Genomic DNA, 22,222 nt, shown 5'->3' on the forward strand with positions numbered 1-22,222 from the left:
TCACATTTAAATACTGTAAGTATTCACACCCCTGAGTCAATACATGTTAGAATCACCTTTGGCAGTGATTACAGCTGTGAGTCTTTCTGGGTAAGTCACTACACGCTTTACACACCTGGACTTTACAATATTTGCACACTCTTTTTAAAATTCTTCAAGCTCTGTCAAGTTGGTTGTTGATCATTGCTAGACAGTCATTTTCAAGTCTTGCCATAAAATGTCAAGCTGATTTAAGTCCAAACTGTAACTAGGCCACTCAGGAACATTCAATGTCGTCCTGGTAAACAACTCCAGTGTATATTTGGCCTTGTGTTTTAGGTTATTGTCCTGCTGAAAGGTGAATTTGTCTACCAGTGTCTGTTGGAAAGCAGACTGAACCAGGTTTTCCTATAGGATTTTGCCTGTGCTTAGCTCTATTCTGTTTCTTTTTATCCTCCCCCCAAAAAACTCCCTAGTCCTTGCCGATGACAAGCATACCCATAACATGATGCAGCCACCACCATGTTTGAAAATATGACGAGTGGTACTCTGTGATGTGTTGGATTTGCCCTAAACATAACACTTTGTATTTAGGACATAAAGTTAACTTGGTTGAATCTGTGCTTTAAATTCACTGCTCGACTGAGGGACCTTACAGATCATTGTATGTGTGGGATATAGAGATGAGGTAGTCATTCAAAAATCATGTTAAACACTATTATTGCACAGAGTGAGTCCATGCAACTAATTATGTGACTTGTTAAGGAATTGTTTTCTCCTGAACTTATTTAGGCTTGCCAAAACAAAAGGGTTGAATATTTATTGATTCAAGACATTTCCGCTAGCCAGCAGCATACCACCCTGCATCCCACTGCTGGCTTGCCTTTGAAGCTAAGCAGGGTTGGTCTTGTTTGGTCCCTGGATGGGAGATCAGATGCTGCTGGAAGTGGTGTTGGAGGGCCAGTAGGAAGAAAACATATTTTAAAAATATATCCCAATGCCCCAGGGCAGTGATTGGGGACATTGCCCTGTGTAGGGTGGGCACTAAAGATCCCAAGGCACATATTGTTAGAGAAGGGGTGTTACAAAATCTCAGTTTTGATCCATTTTAAATTCTGACTGTAACGCAACAAAATTGGGAAAAAGTAAATGGATGTGAATACCTTCTGAAGGCAATAGGGAATAGTGTCATTTCAGACAAAGACACTCATTTATAGATCTTTCAATAAGACCACTTTAAAGTTTGCATTCATCTGCAGGTTTGGTAGATTGCTGAATGATAAAACATTCTAAACAAACTGGTGAATATCATCAGTAAAAAAAGACCCTGAAAGAGAGGAGGTTGTTGTGGTCTTCTTCCCACGCCATCCACCAACAAGGAGACAGAACATCATTCATTCAGCTACAGTAAAAGCAGTCATTCAGCTACAGTAAAAGCAGTCATTCAGCTACAGTAAGAGAAGTCATTCCGCTAAGATCAGTCATTCAGCTACAGTAAAAGCAGTCATTCAGCTACAGTAAAAGCGGTCATTCAGCTACAGTAAAAGCAGTCATTCAGCTACAGTAAAAGCAGTCATTCAGCTACAGTAAAAGCGGTCATTCAGCTACAGTAAAAGCAGTCATTCAGCTACAGTAAAAGCGGTCATTCAGCTACAGTAAAAGCAGTCATTCAGCTACAGTAAAAGCAGTCATTCAGCTACAGTACAGTAGCTACCAAAGTTGAGCTAACTGTGGTTAAACTACTGAAGAGGCTTGTCAACTGAATGGACAAAACACAACAATATTATTGATACGCTTTATTACATTATACTTTTGATATAAAACAAATCCCATGTCTATCTATGATCAGAGTGAATCAGAAAAACAGATATCTGAAGCCAACTAGACAAGCAACAACAAACATCAGTTCAGAAACATCTCTATTTTCTCTCTCTCTCTCACACATTTACATTTACATTTACATTTACATCATTTAGCAGACGCTCTTATCCAGAGCGACTTACAAATTGGTGCATTCAATTTATGATAGCCTGTGGGACAACCACTTTTTATTTTTTATTTTAAGGGGGGTAGAATGATAACTTTATGCTATTCCAGGTGGGGGAGCTTGTTCCACCATTGGGGTGCCAGAGCAGCAAATAGCTTTGACTGGGCTGAGCGGGAACTGTGCTTCCGTAGAGGTAGGGGAGCTAGCAGGCCAGAGGTGGATGAACGCAGTGCCCTCATTTGGGTGTAGGGTCTGATCAGAGCCTGAAGGTAAGGAGGTGCCGTTCCCCTCACAGCTCCGTAGGCAAGCACCATGGTCTTGTAGTAGATGCGAGCCTCAACTGGAAGCCAGTGGAGTGTGCAGAGGAGCGGGGTGACATGAGAGAACTTGGGAAGGTCGAACACCAGACGGGCTGCAGCGTTCTGGATAAATTGTAGGGGTTTAATGGCACAGGCAGGGAGCCCAGCCAACAGCGAGTTGCAGTAATCCAGACGGGAGATGACAAGTGCCTGGATTAGGACCTGTGCCGCTTCCTGTGTAAGGTAGGGTCGTACTCTGCGAATGTTGTAGAGCATGAACCTGCAGGATTGGGTCACAGCTTTGATGTTAGCGGAGAACGACAGGGTGTTGTCCAGGGTCACGCCAAGGTTCTTTGCACTCTGGGAGGAGGACACAATGGAGTTGTCAACCGTGATGGCGAGATCATGGAGCGGGCAGTCCTTTCCCGGGAGGAAGTGCAGCTCCGTCTTGCCGAGATTCAGCTTGAGGTGGTGATCCGAGATCCACAATGATATGTCTGCCAGACATGCAGAGATGCGATTCGCCACCTGGTTATCAGAAGGGGGAAAGGAGAAAATGAATTGTGTGTCGTCTGCGTAGCAATGATAGGAGAGACCATGTGAGGATATGACAGAGCCAAGTGACTTTGTGTATAGAGAGAATAGGAGAGGGCCTAGAACTGAGCCCTGGGGGACACCAGTGGTGAGAGCACGTGGTGCGGAGACAGATTCTCGCCACGCCACCTGGTAGGAGCGACCTGTCAGGTAGGACGCAATCCAAGAGTGAGCAGCGCCGGAGATGCCCAACTCGGAGAGGGTGGAGAGGAGGATCTGATGGTTCACAGTATCAAAGGCAGCGGATAGGTCTAGAACGATAAGAGCAGAGGAGAGAGAGTTAGCTTTAGCAGTGCGGAGAGCCTCCGTGACACAGAGAAGAGCAGTCTTAGTTGAATGACCAGTCTTGAAACCTGACTGGTTTGGAACACGAAGGTCATTCTGAGAGAGATAGCAGGAGAGTTGGCTAGAGACGGCACGCTCAAGAGTTTTGGAGAGAAAAGAAAGAAGGGATACTGGTCTGTAGTTGTTGACATCGGAGGGATCGAGTGTAGGTTTTTTGAGGAGGGTTGCATCTCTCGCTCTCTTGAAGACGGAAGGGACATGGCCAGCGGTCAAGGATGAGTTGATGAGCAAGGTGAGGTAAGGGAGAAGGTCTCCGGAAATGCCTGGAGAAGAGAGGAAGGGATAGGGTCAAGCGGGCAGGTTGTTGGGCGGCCGGCCGTCACAAGTCGCAAGATTTCATCTGGAGAGAGACTGAGAAAGAAGTCAAAGCATAGGGTAGGGCAGTGTGAGCAGGACCAGCGGTGTCATTTGACTTAATAAATGAGGATCGGATGTCGTCAACCTTCTTTTCAAAATGGTTGACGAAGTCATCCACAGAGAGGGAGGAGGGAGGGGAAGGAGGAGGAGGATTCAGCAGAGAGGAGAAGGTGGCAAAGAGCTTCCTAGGGTTAGAGGCAGAGGCTTGAAATTTAGAGTGGTAGAAAGTGGCTTTAGCAGTGGAAACAGAGGAAGAGAATGTAGAGAGGAGGGAGTGAAAAGATGACAGGTCCGCAGGGAGTCTAGTTTTCCTCCATTTCCGCTCGGCTGCCCGGAGCCCTCTTCTGTGAGCTCGCAATGAGTCGTCAAGCCACGGAGCAGGAGGGGAGGACCGAGCTGGCCGGGAGGATAGGGGACATTGAGAGTCAAAAGATGCAGAAAGGGAGGAGAGGAGGATTGAGGAGGCAGAATCAGGAGATCGGAGGGAGAAGGATTTAGCAGAGGGAAGAGATGATAGGATGGAAGAGGAGAGAGTTGCAGGAGAGAGAGAGCGAAGGTTGCGACGGCACATTACCATCTGAGTAGGGGTAGAGTGAGTAGTGTTGGAGGACAGCGAGAGAGAAAAGGATACACAGTAGTGGTCGGAGACTTGGAGGGGAGTTGCAGTGAGATTAGTAGAAGAACAGCATCTAGTAAAGATGAGGTCAAGCGTATTGCCTGCCTTGTGAGTAGGGGGAGACGGTGAGAGGGTGAGGTCAAAAGAGGAAAGGAGTAGAAAGAAGGAGGCAGAGAGAAATGAGTCAAAGGCAGACGTAGGGAGGTTAAAGTCACCCAGAACTGTGAGGGGTGAGCCATCCTCAGGAAAGGAACTTATCAAGGCGTCAAGCTCATTGATGAACTCTCCAAGGGTACCTGGAGGGCGATAAATGACAAGGATGTTAAGCTTGAATGGGCTAGTGACTGTGACAGCATGGAATTCAGACAGATGGGTCAGGGGAAAAAGAGAGAATGTCCACTTGGGAGAGATGAGGATTCCTGTGCCACCGCCACGCTAACAGATGCTCTCGGGGTATGCGAGAACACATGGTCAGACGAGGAAAGAGCAGTAGGAGTAGTAGTGTTTTCTGTGGTAATCCATGTTTCCGTCAGCGCCAAGAAGTCGAGGGACTGGAGGGTAGCATAGGCTGAGATGAACTCTGCCTTGTTGGCCGCAGAACGGCAGTTCCAGAGGCTGCCAGAGACCTGGAACTCCATGTGGGTCGTGCGCGCAGGGACCACCAGATTAGAGTGGCAACAGCCACGTGGTGTGAAGCGTTTGTATGGCCTGTGCAGAGAGGAGAGAACAGGGATAGACAGACACATAGTTGACAGGCTACAGAGAAAGGCTACAATAATGCAAAGGAGATCGGAATGAAATGAACTAAACATCTGGGAAAGCGAGAGATGGGGGCCTCCCTCACTTACGTTTCACTGAAACACTCCACGTGTATGGCGTTGTGTGGGCAAGCAGTTTGCTGATGTCAGCGTTGTGAACAGAGTGCCCCATGGTGGCGGTGGGGCTATTGTATGGGCAGGCATAAGCTACGGACAACGAACACAATTGCATTTTATCGATGGCAATGTCAATGCACAGAGATACCGTGATCCTTTGGCCCATTGTGAGGCCCATTTGTTTAAGGTGTCTGTGACCAACAGATGCATATCTGTATTCCCAGTCATGTGAAATCCATAGATTAGGGACTAATTAATTCATTTCAATTGACTGATTTCCTCATATGAACTGTAACTCAGTAAAATCTTTGAAATTGTTGTGTTTATATTTTGCCGTATTCAATTATTTTACATTGCTCTAATTTCCCTAATGTGGACAGTTGGTGTTACATTACACAAGCTTGCATTTTCACCACATAAAATGGAGTGGAATTACACCCTTTTATATTTTTTGAAAGACTGCTAAATTCGGTGTACATTTATATCCCTGGCCATTTTTATCCCTGGATTGAGGTATGTTTTCGGAGCCATATCCCGGCTCCGCAGTGTCTAAATCCTGGCTACAGGGCGTTCTGACTGGAAGAGAAAATCTGTATGTAGAGTCGGATCTGTTGCTACTACAGGTTGTCAGCTGTCGACAGGTATTTCGTTTACCCAAATTCGTTGTGGTTTGTCTTTTAGAAGAGGCCAAACGGTACATGCAGGCGCTGTTATTGTCCCCGTTTCATTGATTTAAATATTGATGTGAGTGACTCATTTGTGCGAGCTATTGTTTATAGTAGAACAGGTTAATCAATTCGAGGACGCTTGACAAATGTTTGTATTTGTATTTATTATGGATCCCCATTAGTTCCTGCCAAGGCAGCAGCTACTCTTCCTGGGGTTTATTATGGATCCCCATTAGTTCCTGCCAAGGCAGCAGCTCCTCTTCCTGGGGTTTATTATGGATCCCCATTAGTTCCTGCCAAGGCAGCAGCTACTCTTCCTGGGGTTTACTATGGATCCCCATTAGTTCCTGCCAAGGCAGCAGCTACTCTTTCTGGGGTTTATTATGGATCCCCATTAGTTCCTGCCAAGGCAGCAGCTCCTCTTCCTGGGGTTTATTATGGATCCCCATTAGTTCCTGCCAAGGCAGCAGCTACTCTTCCTGGGGTACAGCAAAATTAAGGCAGTTATACAATTTTAAAAGCATTACATTCCCAACAGAATGTGTGCCCAGTGGGGTTGTCTTAACATGTATACTTAGAACCTCCTAATAATATAACAGAACTCCCTCGCTAAAGCTAGCAAGCTTTCCTCAATTACCTCGTTAGACTCGGTACTGGTACCTCTTGAGCCCTTGATCATGACTCTCAGTTCCATTACATTACACATAATAGTCATTGGATGAAGGCCTCTTCTGTATGGGGGAGTTTTGTTAAGAGCCACAATGCTCGGTCTGAACATTAACAAGCATCGCTTGCGGTTAGGTTTTGGAAGCAGGAGGACCTTATCTTTCATATCTGCAAGAATATATATCTTCTTATTTTTTAAACGAAAGGTTAAATTGATACACGCCATTACATTTTGTTGTTGCAAAGATATTTTCAGATTTTGGTTGTGGTTTGCCCAAATGTGTAAATTATAACCCTTTCCCTCTAACCTCTCACCCTTTCGCGACTGCTCTCCTCTCAGGTCCTTTCTCAGCCTCCGTATTTTCTGCTGGCCCCGCCCCTTTGTTGCTTCTTCTCGAAAGCGAACAGGCCGCTCTTTGAAAAGCTAAATAGGTAGCTAGCTAGAAGACTACTGAATACTTCGAAAGGGAAATATAAAACTTGAGCTGGTGAGTAAAGCATTAGATATCTACCAATGGTCATAAAGGGTCGTCCAAACGCCGTTATTAGTAGTTCGGTTTGCATAACGACTAGCTAGCTACCTGCTCTTCAGACCAGCTGCTGTTTAGCTTGGTAGCTAGCTAATAGCTCCTTCTAACTCATTTGAAGCTGTGCTCAAACTCAGTCGATATACGAATACAAAGATTGTTTTCTGACTGGTAAAAACATGCAGATTGATTTGAGCTGTATAGAATCAACGAGTTACTGTTGTACTTTCTGTTTGTGTTAGCTATGTTAGTTCGCTTGTTAGCTAGCGGAATTATGCTTCCAGGTTGGATCCTTCAAAATAAAAGCCCTCATAGGAATATTGAAATTAATGTATTAATGGTCACTGATATTGTTATATTTAGTAAAAAATAAAATATTGAAATAATAGAAAATTTAAATCTGACTATACATGTACATCTTGGATGGTACAAACTGTTTTTGTGTTACACCAAGTCCTCCTATCTACACAGGTGACCTCACAAGGATTTCCCCTGCTCTGGTGGGAGGAACAAGATCCAGTGTTATGAGAACTCAGACCCTGGAATAATTTGTCTTGGCCGGAGACTGACAAAGCAGCACATCCTAAAGCTCCCAGTGTGAAGGGAGATCTAGGAGTCCTTTGAATCCATATGAAAGGAAAGACACCTCGCCCTGTTTTTGACCAAGACACATTCTAACTCATCAGAATCTTTAAGAATCTGCTGGGACAAAATGGATCGAGAGAAGGGAAAGTTGATGGATGAAATCGAAAAGGGTTTATGGAATTTAACCGAGAACAATTTACGTTACCTGTGTGAACGTCATGGACAAGATGGCAAAGATGCATCCGAAGTTAAAGGAATGGATCACCGCTCATTGCGGCGTAAAATCCTGGAGCAAATGTGGGACAATACGGATTCAATGAAATCGGAGGAGCAGGGAATATCTTGGTTAGTTCAACTAAAAGAGGACATCAAAAGGATACAGGAGGATGCTAGCAGTGCTGATGATGATGCCGGAGACTGTGATGAAGAATGGAACGGAGAGGGAGAGGTTCAGTTACCTAGCAACGGTTTGGAGGTGGAGCCCATGAGTTCCAGCCAATCTGATGATGATGACGCTGTAGACTGTGATGAAGAACGGGACGAGGAGGTCAGGGATTGGATGGCTAGCGATGGGCTGGAGGTGGAGTTATCTCCAGAGAGGCACATACCAGAGCAGAGAGGGGTGAGTATTTGATTTCCCAGTCTTACATTTTGTTTCTCAAGTCTTTCCTTGATTCCTTGACCTCCTTTTATAAAAGGATCTGATGTTCCTCCTCTTGGCCTTTCTCCTTCAATGGTTTTTGAGAAATAGTTTGAGTAATCGAGGATGAGAGGAATTGAGGAAAGACTTGAGATTTAAATTCCTTGAAAGGCAGGAGATGGTTTCCCACCCTGTTTCATTCGGTCACTATTTTGACCATTTCCAGGACAAGCCTCCCCGGCCCACCTCCAACCTCTCGATGTCCCCGGGTCGTGCCTCCCGCGGTAGCGCCCTACTGCGCTGTCTGAAGAAGAGAGTGTCTGTGCAGCTGGACGACAGCAAGACAACTCGCACAGGAGAGAAATCTCACAGCCCGTCTAAAGCTAAACGATGCAAGAAAACTCTCCCAGGAGACAGGCCTAGCTCCCATATCTGTGATCACTGTGGGAAGAATTTAGGAAGTCAAAAAAGCCTGAAAAGTCACATGCGCATTCATACCGAAGAGAAACCTCACGAGTGCTCTGAGTGTGGGGAGACGTTCCGTCTGTTAAGAAGCCTAAAAAAACATCAGAAACTTCACACTGGTGAGGTTAGAGTGACGAAGAAAGTCAAAGTCCCGCATCCGTGTCCTCACTGCGGGACGATGCTAGCTTCAAAGAAAGAATTAAAGGATCATCTGCGAATCCGCCACACTGAAAAAACTCAGCTCTGCTCTGAATGTGGCAAGAGATTCTCTAGCACCTATGCCTTGAGGAAACACCAGAGACTACACACTGGGGAACAGCTCCACCTCTGCCCTGACTGTGGGAAGACCTTCTATACTCAGGCACACCTGATATCTCACCAGAGGGTCCATGCTGAACACAGGGATAGGCCGCATGTGTGCCCCGTCTGTGGGAGGGGCTTTACAGCAGCTTCATCCTTGAAGTCACATCAGAGTATTCACACCGGAGAGAAACCTTACCTCTGCTCTGAATGCGGGAAGAGTTTCAGAACATTAGGACACTTCACGACACACCAGAAACAGCATGTAGAAGCAAAGCCATCTTTCCCTTGCCCTGTTTGCAAGCAGTGCCTCTCAACAAAGCGCAACCTGATATTTCACCAGAGAATGCACACTGGAGAGAAGCCTTACCACTGCTCTCAGTGTGACCGGCGCTTTGTTAATGAGCAGAAATTGAAAAGTCATCAGCGAGTACACACTGGAGAGAAGCCCTACCTTTGCTCCCAGTGTGGGAAAAGTTTTGCTCTTTCACAAAATCTTAAAAAGCATCTTAGGGTGCATTCAGGTGAGAGGCGTTACAGATGTACCTATTGTGTAAAAAGTTTCATTTCTTCATCTGGTCTGAAATCACACCTGCAAACCCACACTGGAGTGAAACCCTGCCACTGCCCTGAATGTGGGAAAGGTTTCTCAGAGAAGAGAGCTCTAAAGAATCACATGCTCACACACAGGAGAGAAACCGCTCCAACGTTCCAATGTCTGTGAGAATGTATTCTTAGGTAACTCAGCACTCTGAAGAAACACCAGGAGATACACATTGGGTTGAAGAGGATAAATAGCTGTCATTTGACTGACTAAGTCGCTCTGGATAAGAGTGTCTGCTAAATTACTAAAACATTTAAAAATTAAAAATATATATTCTACACCGCTGCCTTCCCGAATACCATGTGATAGTTCATTTCTGTCTTATTTTCTCTGAAATGTTTTTGTAAGGCTAACTAAGAAACTACCGTAACTAGTTATTTTGTCTCTGGGTGTTAGAACTCATTGTATACATTTGGTTCTGTTTATAAATTGTCTGCTTGCTTTGGACTGTTCTATCTAGCCTGAATCCAGAACCTTTTTTGTGCTAAATATATATATATATATATATATACAGTGGGGGAAAAAAGTATTTAGTCAGCCACCAATTGTGCAAGTTCTCCCACTTAAAAAGATGAGAGGCCTGTAATTTTCATCATAGGTACACGTCAACTATGACAGACAAAATGAGGAAAAAAAATCCAGAAAATCACATTGTAGGATTTTTAATGAATTTATTTGCAAATTATGGTGGAAATAAGTATTTGGTCAATAACAAAAGTTTCTCAATACTTTGTTATATACCCTTTGTTGGCAATGACACAGGTCAAACGTTTTCTGTAAGTCTTCACAAGGTTTTCACACACTGTTGCTGGTATTTTGGCCCATTCCTCCATGCAGATCTCCTCTAGAGCAGTGATGTTTTGGGGCTGTCGCTGGGCAACACGGACTTTCAACTCCCTCCAAAGATTTTCTATGGGGTTGAGATCTGGAGACTGGCTAGGCCACTCCAGGACCTTGAAATGCTTCTTACGAAGCCACTCCTTCGTTGCCTGGGCGGTGTGTTTGGGATCATTGTCATGCTGAAAGACCCAGCCACGTTTCATCTTCAATGCCCTTGCTGATGGAAGGAGGTTTTCACTCAAAATCTCACGATACATGGCTCCATTCATTCTTTCCTTTACACGGATCAGTCGTCCTGGTCCCTTTGCAGAAAAACAGCCCCAAAGCATGATGTTTCTACCCCCATGCTTCACAGGAGGTATGGTGTTCTTAGGATGCAACTCAGCATTCTTTGTCCTCTAAACACGACAAGTTCTATTTTGGTTTCATCTGACCATATGACATTCTCCCAATCCTCTTCTGGATCATCCAAATGCACTCTAGCAAACTTCAGACGGGCCTGGACATGTACTGGCTTAAGCAGGGGGACACGTCTGGCACTGCAGGATTTGAGTCCCTGGCGGCGTAGTGTGTTACTGATGGTAGGCTTTGTTACTTTGGTCCCAGCTCTCTGCAGGTCATTCACTAGGTCCCCCCGAGTGGTTCTGTGATCATTTTGACCCCACGGGGTGAGATCTTGCGTGGAGCCCCAGATCGAGGGAGATTATCAGTGGTCTTGTATGTCTTCCATTTCCTAATAATTGCTCCCACAGTTGATTTCTTCAAACCAAGCTGCTTACCTATTGCAGATTCAGTCTTCCCTGCCTGGTGCAGGTCTACAATTTTGTTTCTGGTGTCATTTGACAGCTCTTTGGTCTTGGCCATAGTGGAGTTTGGAGTGTGACTGTTTGAGGTTGTGGACAGGTGTCTTTTATACTGATAACAAGTTCAAACAGGTGCCATTAATACAGGTAACGAGTGGAGGACAGAGGAGCCTCTTAAAGAAGAAGTTACAGGTCTGTGAGAGCCAGAAATCTTGCTTGTTTGTAGGTGACCAAATACTTATTTTCCACCATAATTTGCAAATAAATTCATTAAAAATCCTACAATGTGATTTTCTGGATATTTTTTTCTCAATTTGTCTGTCATAGTTGACGTGTACCTATGATGAAAATTACAGGCCTCTCTCATCTTTTTAAGTGGGAGAACTTGCACAATTGGTGGCTGACTAAATACTTTTTTTCCCCACTGTATATATATATACACGTACAGTGAGGGAAAAAAGTATTTAATCCCCTGCTGATTTTGTACGTTTGCCCACTGACAAAGACATGATCAGTCTATAATTTTAATGGTAGGTTTATTTGAACAGTGAGAGACAGAATAACAACAAAAAAATCCAGAAAAACGCATGTCAAAAATGTTGACGGTATATGTATATGTATATGTGTATGTGTGTATGTGTATATATATATATATATATATATATATATATATATATATATATATATATATATATAAAAACTCAGCAAAAAAGAAACGTCCTCTCAATGTCAACTGCGTTTATTTTCAGCAAACTTAACATGTGTCAATATTTGTATGAACATAACAAGATTCAACAACTGAGACATAAACTGAACAAGTTCCACAGACCCCATATGACTAACAGAAATTGAATAATGTGTCCCTGAACAAAGGGGGGGGTCAAAATCAAAATTAACAGTCAGTATCTGGTGTGGCCACCAGCTGCATTAAGTACTGCAGTGCATCTCCTCCTCATGGACTGCACCAGATTTTCCAGTTCTTTCTGTGAGATGTTACCCCACTGGCCATGGCAGAACAGTGACATTCCTGTCTTGCAGGAAATCACGCACAGAACGAGCAGTATGGCTGGTGGCATTGTCATGCTGGAGGGTCATGTCAGGATGAGCCTGCAGGAAGGGTAACGCACAGCGTTGAGATTGCCTGCAATGACAACAAGCTCAGTCCGATGATGCTGTGACACACCGCTCCAGACCATGACGGACCCTCCACCTCCAAATCGATCCCGCTCCAGAGTACAGGCCTCGGTGTAATGGTCATTCCTTCGATGATGAACGCGAAACCGACCATCACCCCTGGTGAGACAAAACCGCGACACGTCAGTGAAGAGCACTTTTTGCCAGTCCTGTCTGGTCCAGCGACGGTGGGTTTGTGCCCATAGGCGACGTTGTTGCCAGTGATGTTTGCCTTACAACAGGCCTACAAGCCCTCAGTCCAGCCTCTTTCAGCATATTGCAGACAGTCTGAGCACTGATGGAGGGATTGTGCGTTCCTGGTGTAACTCTGGCAGTTGTTGTTGCCATCCTGTACCTGTCCCGCAGGTGTGATGTTCGGATGTACCGATCCTGTGCAGGTGTTGTTACACGTGGTCTGCCACTGCGAGGACGATCAGCTGTCAGTCCTGTCTCCCTGTAGCTTAGGCGTCTCACAGTACGGACATTGCAATTTATTGCCCTGGCCACATCTGCAGTCCTCATGCTTCCTTGCAGCATGCCTAAGGCACGTTCACGCAGATGAGCAGGGACCCTGTGCATCTTTCTTTTGGTGTTTTTCAGAGTCAGTATAAAGGCCTCTTTAGTGTCCTAAGTTTTCATAACTGTGACCTTAATTGCCTACCGTCTGTAAGCTGTCAGTGTCTTAACGACTGTTCCACAGGTGCATGGTCATTAATTGTTTATGGTTCATTGAACAAACATGGGAAACAGTGTTTAACCCCTTTAAAATGAAGATCTGTGAAGTGATTTGGATTTTTACAAATTCTTTAAAAGACAGGGTCCTGAAAAAGGGATGTTTCTTTTTTTGCTGAGTTTATATGACTCCCGTAAGAAACTACCGTAACTAGTTGTTTTGTCTCTGGGTGTTAGAACTCATTGTATAAATTGGGTTCTGTTTATGAATTGTCTGCTTGCTTTGGACTGTTTTATCTAGCCTGAATCCAGAACCTTTTTTGTGCTAATGTGTGTGTGTGTGATATATATATATATATATATATATATATATATATATATATATATATATATATATATATATATACACAAAAAAAAGTGCTATATATATAGATGACTCCCGTTTTGGCATGTATTTATTGTATGGTGCAGTACCAGTATGGCCACTAGAGGACACCACTTGCCTGTTTTAATGTTGTGACGTTGCTTCACTTGTCTTCTACTATGGTGGCCTCGCGCTATGGCAGTTTAGAAGAAGTCTGCCAAGACAACTGTACAAGGCTGAACAAAGCAACTAGATAAATACCTTATTCCCAAGGTAACGATTCCGCCTGCACTGATCTGTCTCGTATCTCGCAAAGAGTAATGGGATAGATCAAAAGGCTGTTATAACGTTCTAAAATAATACTTAAGTGAAGTACATTTCTTCGTCAAAACAGGCTGGATGAATTTAAGCTAAATCAATAAATCCATTATTGATTTAGACGTTTTTTTTTTGCAGAGGATATCTTAGTTGCTTACTTTAACATCTAGCTAAGGTGTTTTGTGTTTGTACAAGTAGTATTTCTAACTTACATTTGTAATTAGTTTTGTAGCTCTAAAAGTCACTTTGTGCACGGCACAGACGAACGAAGGGGTCAGGGTTCAGGTCTGGAAGCTTTCCACTTTACCCAGAGGGCAGTTTCAGTACTGCAGTTTAACTGACATCTGGCCCACAAAGACAATTCCTGTAGATGGTCCCATAGAGAAATCAGATTTAAAATTCCTAATAAGATACTTTAGCCATCACCTTTGTGCACAAAATATCAATTGAGGCCATTTTTTGTTTCTCCATCACTCACAGCCGAAGACATTAACATTTTATATTCAAGGTGTCTGCCATGTTTTTTGATGACGTGATGACGTCATCACTGCTCACGGTGCTCCCTGTGCGCATTGAGTGCTAGTGTGCATGTGATTTGGGCCCAGTAAAAAGGATGCAACCCGGAGATATATAGGGCGGCAGGTAGCCTAGCGGTTAAGAGCATTGGGCCATTAACTGAAAGGTCGCTGGTTCAAATCCCTGCGCCAACTATGTGAAGAATCTGCCCTTGAGCGAGGCACTTAACCCTAATTGCTCCTGTAAGTCGTTTTGGATAAGAGCGTCTGCTAAATTTGTAATGTATTTTTTTATATAGACCGTCCACGAATTGGCGTTTGCTAACGTGAGTAGGTTATGTTGAAAACAACAGTCTTCCATCTTGGACGCTGTCTCCAGTTAATTTATAGGCCGAGGCTACGAATACAGAGTTTTCACCCCCGCCTCTTTGGAAACATCTTTCTCAAAACTAAGGATCCAAATCATGTTTTGCTCATGTGTTATTTTACACAAACATTCAAGTTTCTCTTTAATCTTTGCTTTTACTCCCCTTCTTCTGAACCCTCAACCAATTTAATGGACATGATGATGTAGCCTATGTCTCTGCCTCATATTTCTGAACAGCTGAAATATAAACTTGGTGGTGCGATTTGAAAGAATATTCCCAAAATATATGTGTGAAGGCTATCTGTCTGCTGTTAGCGTTTTGTGTGATGATGTCATCTTTATAGTTATGCTGCCATATAGCCAGAGTTGCTGAACACTAAATGCTTCCTCCATAAGCTAGCTAGCAACATTATGTTATCGCAATTAATGTGTTTATTATTATTAGTATTATTATCTATGAATGAAATGGCAGTTTTTAGAAGAAGTCTGCCAAGAAACTGTACAAGTCTGAAGAAGCAACTACCTACATAAATGTTTTTAATGTCTTTATTTGAAGGTCTTGGCTCCATTTCTTCTGAATAAGTGTAACACTATCTGCTTCTTGTAATGTGACAAACATTGTTTAATAACTCATTAATGAAATCTGAACAGACCCATGTTATGTTTTATTTACTCTTGTAGTTTACGTTGTTTTAGCAGATGCTCGTATCCACAGAAACATACAGTAGTAGTAGTAGTAGTGAGTGTATACATTTTCATACTGGTTCCTTTTGGGAATCGAAACCCACAACCCCTGGCGTCGCAAGCGCCGTGCTCTACCAACTGAGCTACACGGGACTACCGGGAGTCGGCTTTTATTTCTACATGCACAATTCATAATGTAGATTTATAGTGTAGCCTGTAGTTTTTATCTTACACTGTTCATAGTGTACATACTGTATGAGGATTGTGCACATTCTGCATGTATATATCTTGTCCATTTATTCTGTTTGTTGTCTATTTTTAGCCTGTATTCTGTTTGTGTCAACACCATTTCACAGAGTCAAATTCCTGTACATGCACATGTGTTTGACGAATAAAGGTGATTCTCTGTTCCATCTGTTGATTGGAGGGGGAAGTTATAGATGTTGACATGATGTCTCATACAGTCGTGAATCTAAAGTTTCATTTTGATATGTTTTTTTTTTTTCATGTTTAAAAATAAACATGTGTTTTTCAAATAATAAGTAATGTTTGTACCTGCTTGGCCCCAGTGGTGAGACTGGTTTGGATACAGAAATAGTTGAGCTCAGAATTTTTTTTGGTCTTGTATCTTTCTTTATCCAGGTTTTCCCAAGCAAACTCAGTCCTCGGGACCCCATGGGGTGCCACGTTTTGTTTTATGCTCTAGCACTACACAGCTGATTCAAATAATCAACTAATTGTCAAGCTTTGACTATTTGAATCAGCTGTGTAGTGTTAGGGCAAAAACCAAAACGTGCACCCCTTGGGGTCCTGAGGACCGAGTTTGGAAACGCTGGCTTAATCCCGTGGAAGCTAAAGCGGTTTGAAGTGGATAGAAAATGGGGTGTATTCATTAGTTGCACACCATAGCAAACAGTTTTGCAACAGAAAATGTTATGCAATGAAAATGAGTTTCTATTGGACAAATTCCTATTGAATAAACCCATGGACTCATTTATAGATATTTTCATAAGACTACTTTGAAGTTTGCATTCACCACCCCATTTGGTAAATTGTTCATAAACATAAAACTAGTGAAAATCACCAGTAAACTCACTGAACACTCCTCTTTCGCTCTATGCTGTGTCATTACATAGGCAAGTGGGTAATACATATACATGTATTCATTTGTACTGAGTAATTGTTGTTATTATTTACCTATGATGTAATATAATGTATCTATGTCCTCAATGAGGATAGTTGTATTACCGTTCTCGTCTCTCTCTCTCTGACCTCACCCTACTGCTCTCCTCTCGTGTCCTTTCTGCGAACCCCGCCCCTTTGTTTCTTCTCGCCTGGAACGTGAACAGGCCGCTTGCGTTTGAAAAGGTAGCTAGAAGACTACTGAATACTTCGGAAGGATTGTGTTACAATCGAGCCGGTGAGTAAAGCATTAGGTTTCTACTGACGGTCAGAAGGGGTCGTCCAAAAGATGCAATTAGTTAGTAGTTAGGTTCGCATAACCGCTAACTTAGCTGGCTAGCTGCTCTCCAGACTAGCTGCGTTTTAGCTTGGTAGCTAGCTAACTAATTGCTCCTGTAAACTATTTTTAAGCTGTAGACAAACTGAGTCGATATTCGAATAAAATGATTGTTTTCTGACTGGTAGCTACAGGGAGCTCGATTGTAGCTATATGAAATCAACGAGTGACTGTTGTATATTCTGTCTGTGTTAGCTAACGTTAGCTTGTTAGCTTCTTCTTCTTAAGGATTTGGTTGGCGGATCGCATCCAACTTTTAGGTACTGTGTGTGAGGCCATTCACGGCCTACCTACATTAAGTTCTTGATACGGTAATACAAAATTAGGGAAAAGGAAAATTGCCCTGCCAACTATTAGCCCTCTATAAAAAATAAAAACACCCCATTCCACTATTCTACTCCAGAACACTACAACTCAACACCCCCCTGCAACTGTTTTGCAGTAAATCCTCGCAATCCCAAGTACTTCTCAGCAACTGTCACCACAACCTCTTTTTTCTGTGACTTCTGATCCATTTCTGTAGTACAATTGACAACCATGACTATGAATGCTAAACAGCCCACCTTACTGAAGCACATTCTTTCCATCACTCTGTCTTGGTCTCTGCCTACTCACAGGAATCCTCTCAGTATCCCTCAGCCTGTAACCATCTTCCTCCACCACTCTCTTTACTGCCTCAGCATACGACACCTTCCGTACTTCACCTTCCGTACTTCATGATACTGTATGTACCCATTGATTCTTGAAGTATATAACTTATAAATGCCTCATGAGCTTAGTTCAACTAGGGCCCTGTGTTTTGGTTAATCATGTCACATGACCTGGACTTTTAACCTTCAATTAAAGGTTTTTCTATCAAACTGGCCCCTTAAATGTCAGATGGCCCAGCACCATACTGAGACAGCTGCTTTCATTTTTGGTGTAGTTCTCATGTCTGGAAAAGGCTTAAAATAAAGGTTCAAGTCCAGGTCATGTGACATGATCAACCAAAACACAGGGCCCTATGCGGAATATAAGCTTGTTTCACTCCAATGTTTGTAAAGTAAATGTAAACAAACACTATATAGCCTCAAAACGTAGTTAAAACTATTAATTTAGATTTCATGGATGGTCAGTCCTAGCTCTGTCTATAAATATGAGTGGTTAGATTTCTCCTGCCCCATCCCCTCCGCTTTTTTACCGAAACAGGGTCGGGGATAACGCTTTGTTATTGTTTTAACTGCTGATTGGTGTTTTTAAGTATAAAAATAAAAGATTGACAATCAAATCTAGAAAATGCTTTGATTTGACAGACTCTGCAAAATAGAATGACACTATATACATGTAGATATAAGATGGTAAAAACAGTTTTTTGTTTCTATTACACCACGTCCTCCTACTTCCACAGGTGACCTCACAAGGAGTTCCACTGCTCTGGTGACAGGTGACCTCACAAGGAGTTCCACTGCTCTGGTGACAGGTGACCTCACAAGGAGTTCCACTGCTCTGGTGACAGGTGACCTCACAAGGAGTTCCACTGCTCTGGTGACAGGTGACCTCACAAGGAGTTCCACTGCTCTGGTGACAGGTGACCTCACAAGGAGTTCCACTGCTCTGGTAACAGGTGACCTCACAAGGAGTTCCACTGCTCTGGTGACAGGTGACCTCACAAGGAGTTCCACTGCTCTGGTGACAGGAGGAAGATCTGGTGTTATGAGAACTCCAGATAGGAAAGAAACAGGACACATGAGAAAGACACCTCACTCTTTGTGACAGCTCCATTCAATAACCAGTTGTTATTGCCATTTTTACCAAGAAACATTCAGACTCTGCTGGGACAAAATGAATCGAGAGAAGGGAGTGTTGATGGATGAAATTGAGAAGAGTTTATGGAATTTAACTGAGGACAATTTATGTTACCTATGTGAACATCGTGGACATGATGCATCCGAAGTTAAAGGAATGGATCACCGCTCATTGCGGCGTAAAATCATGGAAGAAATGTGGGACAATACGGATTCAATGAAATGGGAGGAGCAGGGAATGTCTTGGTTACTCCAACTGAAAGAGGACATCAGGAGGATACAGGAGGATGCTAGGGCAGCATCCTGGAGTCACCGCCAGGCTGATCATGCTGTGGACTGTGATGAAGGAGGGAGCAGAGAGGGAGGGGCTGGGTTATCTAGCAACGGGTTGGAGGCGGAGTCCACGAGTCCCAGACAATCCAACTACGATGACGCTGCAGACTGCGACGTGGAGGACACGGATTGGTTGCCTAGCAACAGACTGGAGACGGAGTTATCTCCAGAAAAGCACACACCAGAGCAGAGAGTGAGAGGCGTGAGTATTTATTTTCCGTGTCAGAAAGTGAATATTTTTTCCCAGTCTTAAAGTGTGTTTCTCAACAGTCTTTCTTTGATTCCTCAACTTCCTTCTATAGAAGGCATTGGAGGATAATATTTTACATTTTAGTCATTTAGCAGACGCTCTTATCCAGAGCGACTTACAGTTAGTGAGTGCATACATTTTCATACTGGCCCCCCGTGGGAATATCTGATGTTCCTCCTCATTGGAGGATAATATCTGATGTTCCTCCTCATTGGAGGATAATATCTGATGTTCCTCCTCATTGGAGGATAATATCTGATGTTCCTCCTCATTGGAGGATAATATTTGATGTTCCTCCTCATTGGAGGATAATATCTGATGTTCCTCCTCATTGGAGGATAATATCTGATGTTCCTCCTCATTGGAGGATAATATCTGATGTTCCTCCTCATTGGAGGATAATATTTGATGTTCCTCCTCATTGGAGGATAATATCTGATGTTCCTCCTCATTGGAGGATAATATCTGATGTTCCTCCTCATTGGAGGATAATATCTGATGTTCCTCCTCATTGGAGGATAATATCTGATGTTCCTCCTCATTGGAGGATAATATCTGATGTTCCTCCTCATTGGAGGATAATATCTGATGTTCCTCCTCTTGACCTTTCTCCATTTTGAGAAGGAGGTTAAGTCATTGTGGATGAGAGGAATTTAAATACTTCAAAGTTCATTGACAGGTAGAAGAGCATGTCCCACCCTGATTCATTCCGTCTCTATTTCTGTGATTTACAGGACACGTCTCTCCCGAAGACCCCATGTCGTGCCTCTCCTGGTAGCACCTTACTGCGAGGTCTGAAGAGGGTGTCTGTGCAGCTGATGGACTGCAGGAAAACACCAGGGCAGAAAACCTGCAAGAAAACCCACTCCTGTGCTCAGTGTGGGAAGAGTTTTGCCACAAAAGACATTCTGGAGCGACATCTGCTAACTCACACTGGAGAGAAACCGTACATTTGCCCTCGTTGTGGGAAGAGTTTCAATGATCCAGGAAACTTAAAGAAACACATCTTTAGAACTCACTCAGGAGAACATTCTGAAGAGGAACCTTCTGAGAACAATGTTGGTTCCTCAGAACATGATGGGACCGTGAAGAAACCAGTCCTTAATCCATGTTCTCACTGTGGGAAGAAGTTGTCAACCAAAATAAGACTAAAGATTCACCTGAAGACCCACACTGTAGAGAAACCTCACGTCTGCCCCGACTGCGGGAAGAGCTTCGCTTTCCGTCCCTCCTTGACCAAACATAAACATTTTAGTCATTCAGAGCACGGAGTGAAACGTCATGAATGTGCATTCTGTGGGAAAGTTTTTAATCAACCAGGAGCCTTGAGGTCCCATCAAAGAACCCACACTGGAGAGAAACCCCACCTCTGCTCCGACTGTGGGAAGAGTTACTGTTTTCATTCGTCTCTGAGAAGACATCAGGTACTCCACGCAGGAGGCAGTGCGAAGCCCCATGTGTGCTCTGTCTGTGGGAAAGGCTTCAGAGATTCTGGATACTTAAAAAAACACCAATCTGTCCATTCGAGAGAGAAACCTCACCTCTGCTCCAACTGCGGAAAGACTTTCACGTCCTTACTTACCTTAACAAATCATTCCAAATCACATCGTCTAGATGGAGACCAATTCCAATGCCCTGAATGTAAGCGCCATTTCCTAACCAAGGAAAGGCTGACCAGCCACCAGAGAACGCATACTGGTGAAAAACCTTTCTGCTGCTCCCAATGCCACAAACGCTTCTCTCATTCAAATAGTTATCAAAGGCACCTTCGTATGCACTCCGGTGAGAAACCCTTTGTGTGTCCTCTCTGCGAGAAGCGATTTAACGACTCTTCGAACCTTAGAACACATGTTAGAAGACATAAAGGAGAGAAGATAGGCAAGACACAGGTCTCTGAGCCATGCCCTCACTGTGGGAAGAGGCTGGCTTCTAAGGCAGGGTTAGAGACTCACCTGCGGACCCACACTGGAGAGAAACCTCACCTCTGCGCCAACTGCGGCAAGAGCTTCGGCTTCCACTCAGCTTTGAGAAGACATCAGAAAACGCAGCACGGAGAGCAAGTAGAGAAGCCGCATGTCTGTTCTGTCTGTGGGAAAGGCTTCATGGAGTCTGGAGCGCTGAAGAAACATGTGGTGACCCACGAGGAGAAACAGCACCTTTGCTCCGATTGCGGGAAGAGTTTCAGATTGCTTCAGGCCTTGTTGAATCATCAGAAAACCAAGCATCAGAAAATAAGCGAGCAAGTAAGAGAGAATAATCAGTACCTCTGCCTTACTTGCGGCCAGGAATTCAGTTCAAATCATAGATTGGTAATCCACGAGAGAAAGCACACAGGAGAGAAACCTTACCAATGCGCCCAGTGCAGCAGGTGCTTCGCTGATAAGACTAACATGAGGCGTCACCAGACGGTGCACACAGGAGAGAAACCTTTCCAATGCGCCGTCTGCGACATGAAGTTCTCTCAAGTCGCCTCTTTAATACGGCACCACTTAATACACTCGGGTCAGAAACCGCACCACTGCACTTACTGCGACAAGAGTTTCTCTCAGTCGAACACGCTGAAAACACACATACTAACCCACACTGGAGAGAAACCGTACCAGTGCCCCGACTGCGGGAAGCGTTTCACCGAAAAGAAAGCCATAAAGAAACACCAGCGCGACACACATGGGTCAGGGGAACACAGCGCACACCGCTTTCTCATTGAGACTGAGTCAAGACCAGAGCCCTCAAGCAAAGCCGTAGCAATGCCCTGACTGTAGAAAATGTTTCTCAGAGAAAAGAGCTCTTGTGGAACACCAGAAGACACACCGGAGAGACGGCGCCCCTATTGTTTCATTTTGATCTGAAGGTTTGTAAATGTTTCAAAATAAACATGTGCTTTTTTTAAATCGTGTTCTTTCTCCGCTTGGCCCCAGTGGTGAGACTGGTTTGGATACAGAGTCATGAATTTGAACTCAGAACATTTTCTGGTTTTGAATGTGATGTTTATTTTTGTATATTTAGCGGTATGGATTGATCTTCCGGAAGCTAAAGTGGTTTCAAGTGGATAGAAACATGGATTTATTTATAGATATTTCCATAAGACCATTG

At 43.7% G+C, this 22,222-nt stretch overlaps 2 protein-coding genes across 2 annotated transcripts; both read left to right on the top strand.

Moving 5' to 3' along the window:
- The first annotated feature begins 6,763 nt into the window (after nucleotides 1-6,763).
- On the top strand, nucleotides 6,764-10,012 carry LOC121554039 (gastrula zinc finger protein XlCGF26.1-like). The gene is made up of 3 exons (XM_041867480.2): nucleotides 6,764-6,874; nucleotides 7,385-8,120; nucleotides 8,365-10,012. The coding sequence occupies exons 2-3, from the start codon at nucleotides 7,626-7,628 to the stop codon at nucleotides 9,625-9,627; spliced, it is 1,758 nt and encodes a 585-aa protein (XP_041723414.1). The 5' UTR covers nucleotides 6,764-6,874; nucleotides 7,385-7,625; the 3' UTR covers nucleotides 9,628-10,012.
- A 6,525-nt stretch (nucleotides 10,013-16,537) lies between these two features.
- LOC121565897 (zinc finger protein 345) lies at nucleotides 16,538-22,020 on the top strand. The gene is made up of 4 exons (XM_041876244.2): nucleotides 16,538-16,663; nucleotides 17,380-17,486; nucleotides 18,150-19,081; nucleotides 19,864-22,020. The coding sequence occupies exons 3-4, from the start codon at nucleotides 18,584-18,586 to the stop codon at nucleotides 21,883-21,885; spliced, it is 2,520 nt and encodes an 839-aa protein (XP_041732178.2). The 5' UTR covers nucleotides 16,538-16,663; nucleotides 17,380-17,486; nucleotides 18,150-18,583; the 3' UTR covers nucleotides 21,886-22,020.
- The last annotated feature ends 202 nt before the right edge of the window (nucleotides 22,021-22,222 follow it).

This window comes from Coregonus clupeaformis, unplaced genomic scaffold (genome assembly GCF_020615455.1).
Source record: "Coregonus clupeaformis isolate EN_2021a unplaced genomic scaffold, ASM2061545v1 scaf2307, whole genome shotgun sequence".
Lineage (NCBI taxonomy): Eukaryota > Metazoa > Chordata > Actinopteri > Salmoniformes > Salmonidae > Coregonus > Coregonus clupeaformis.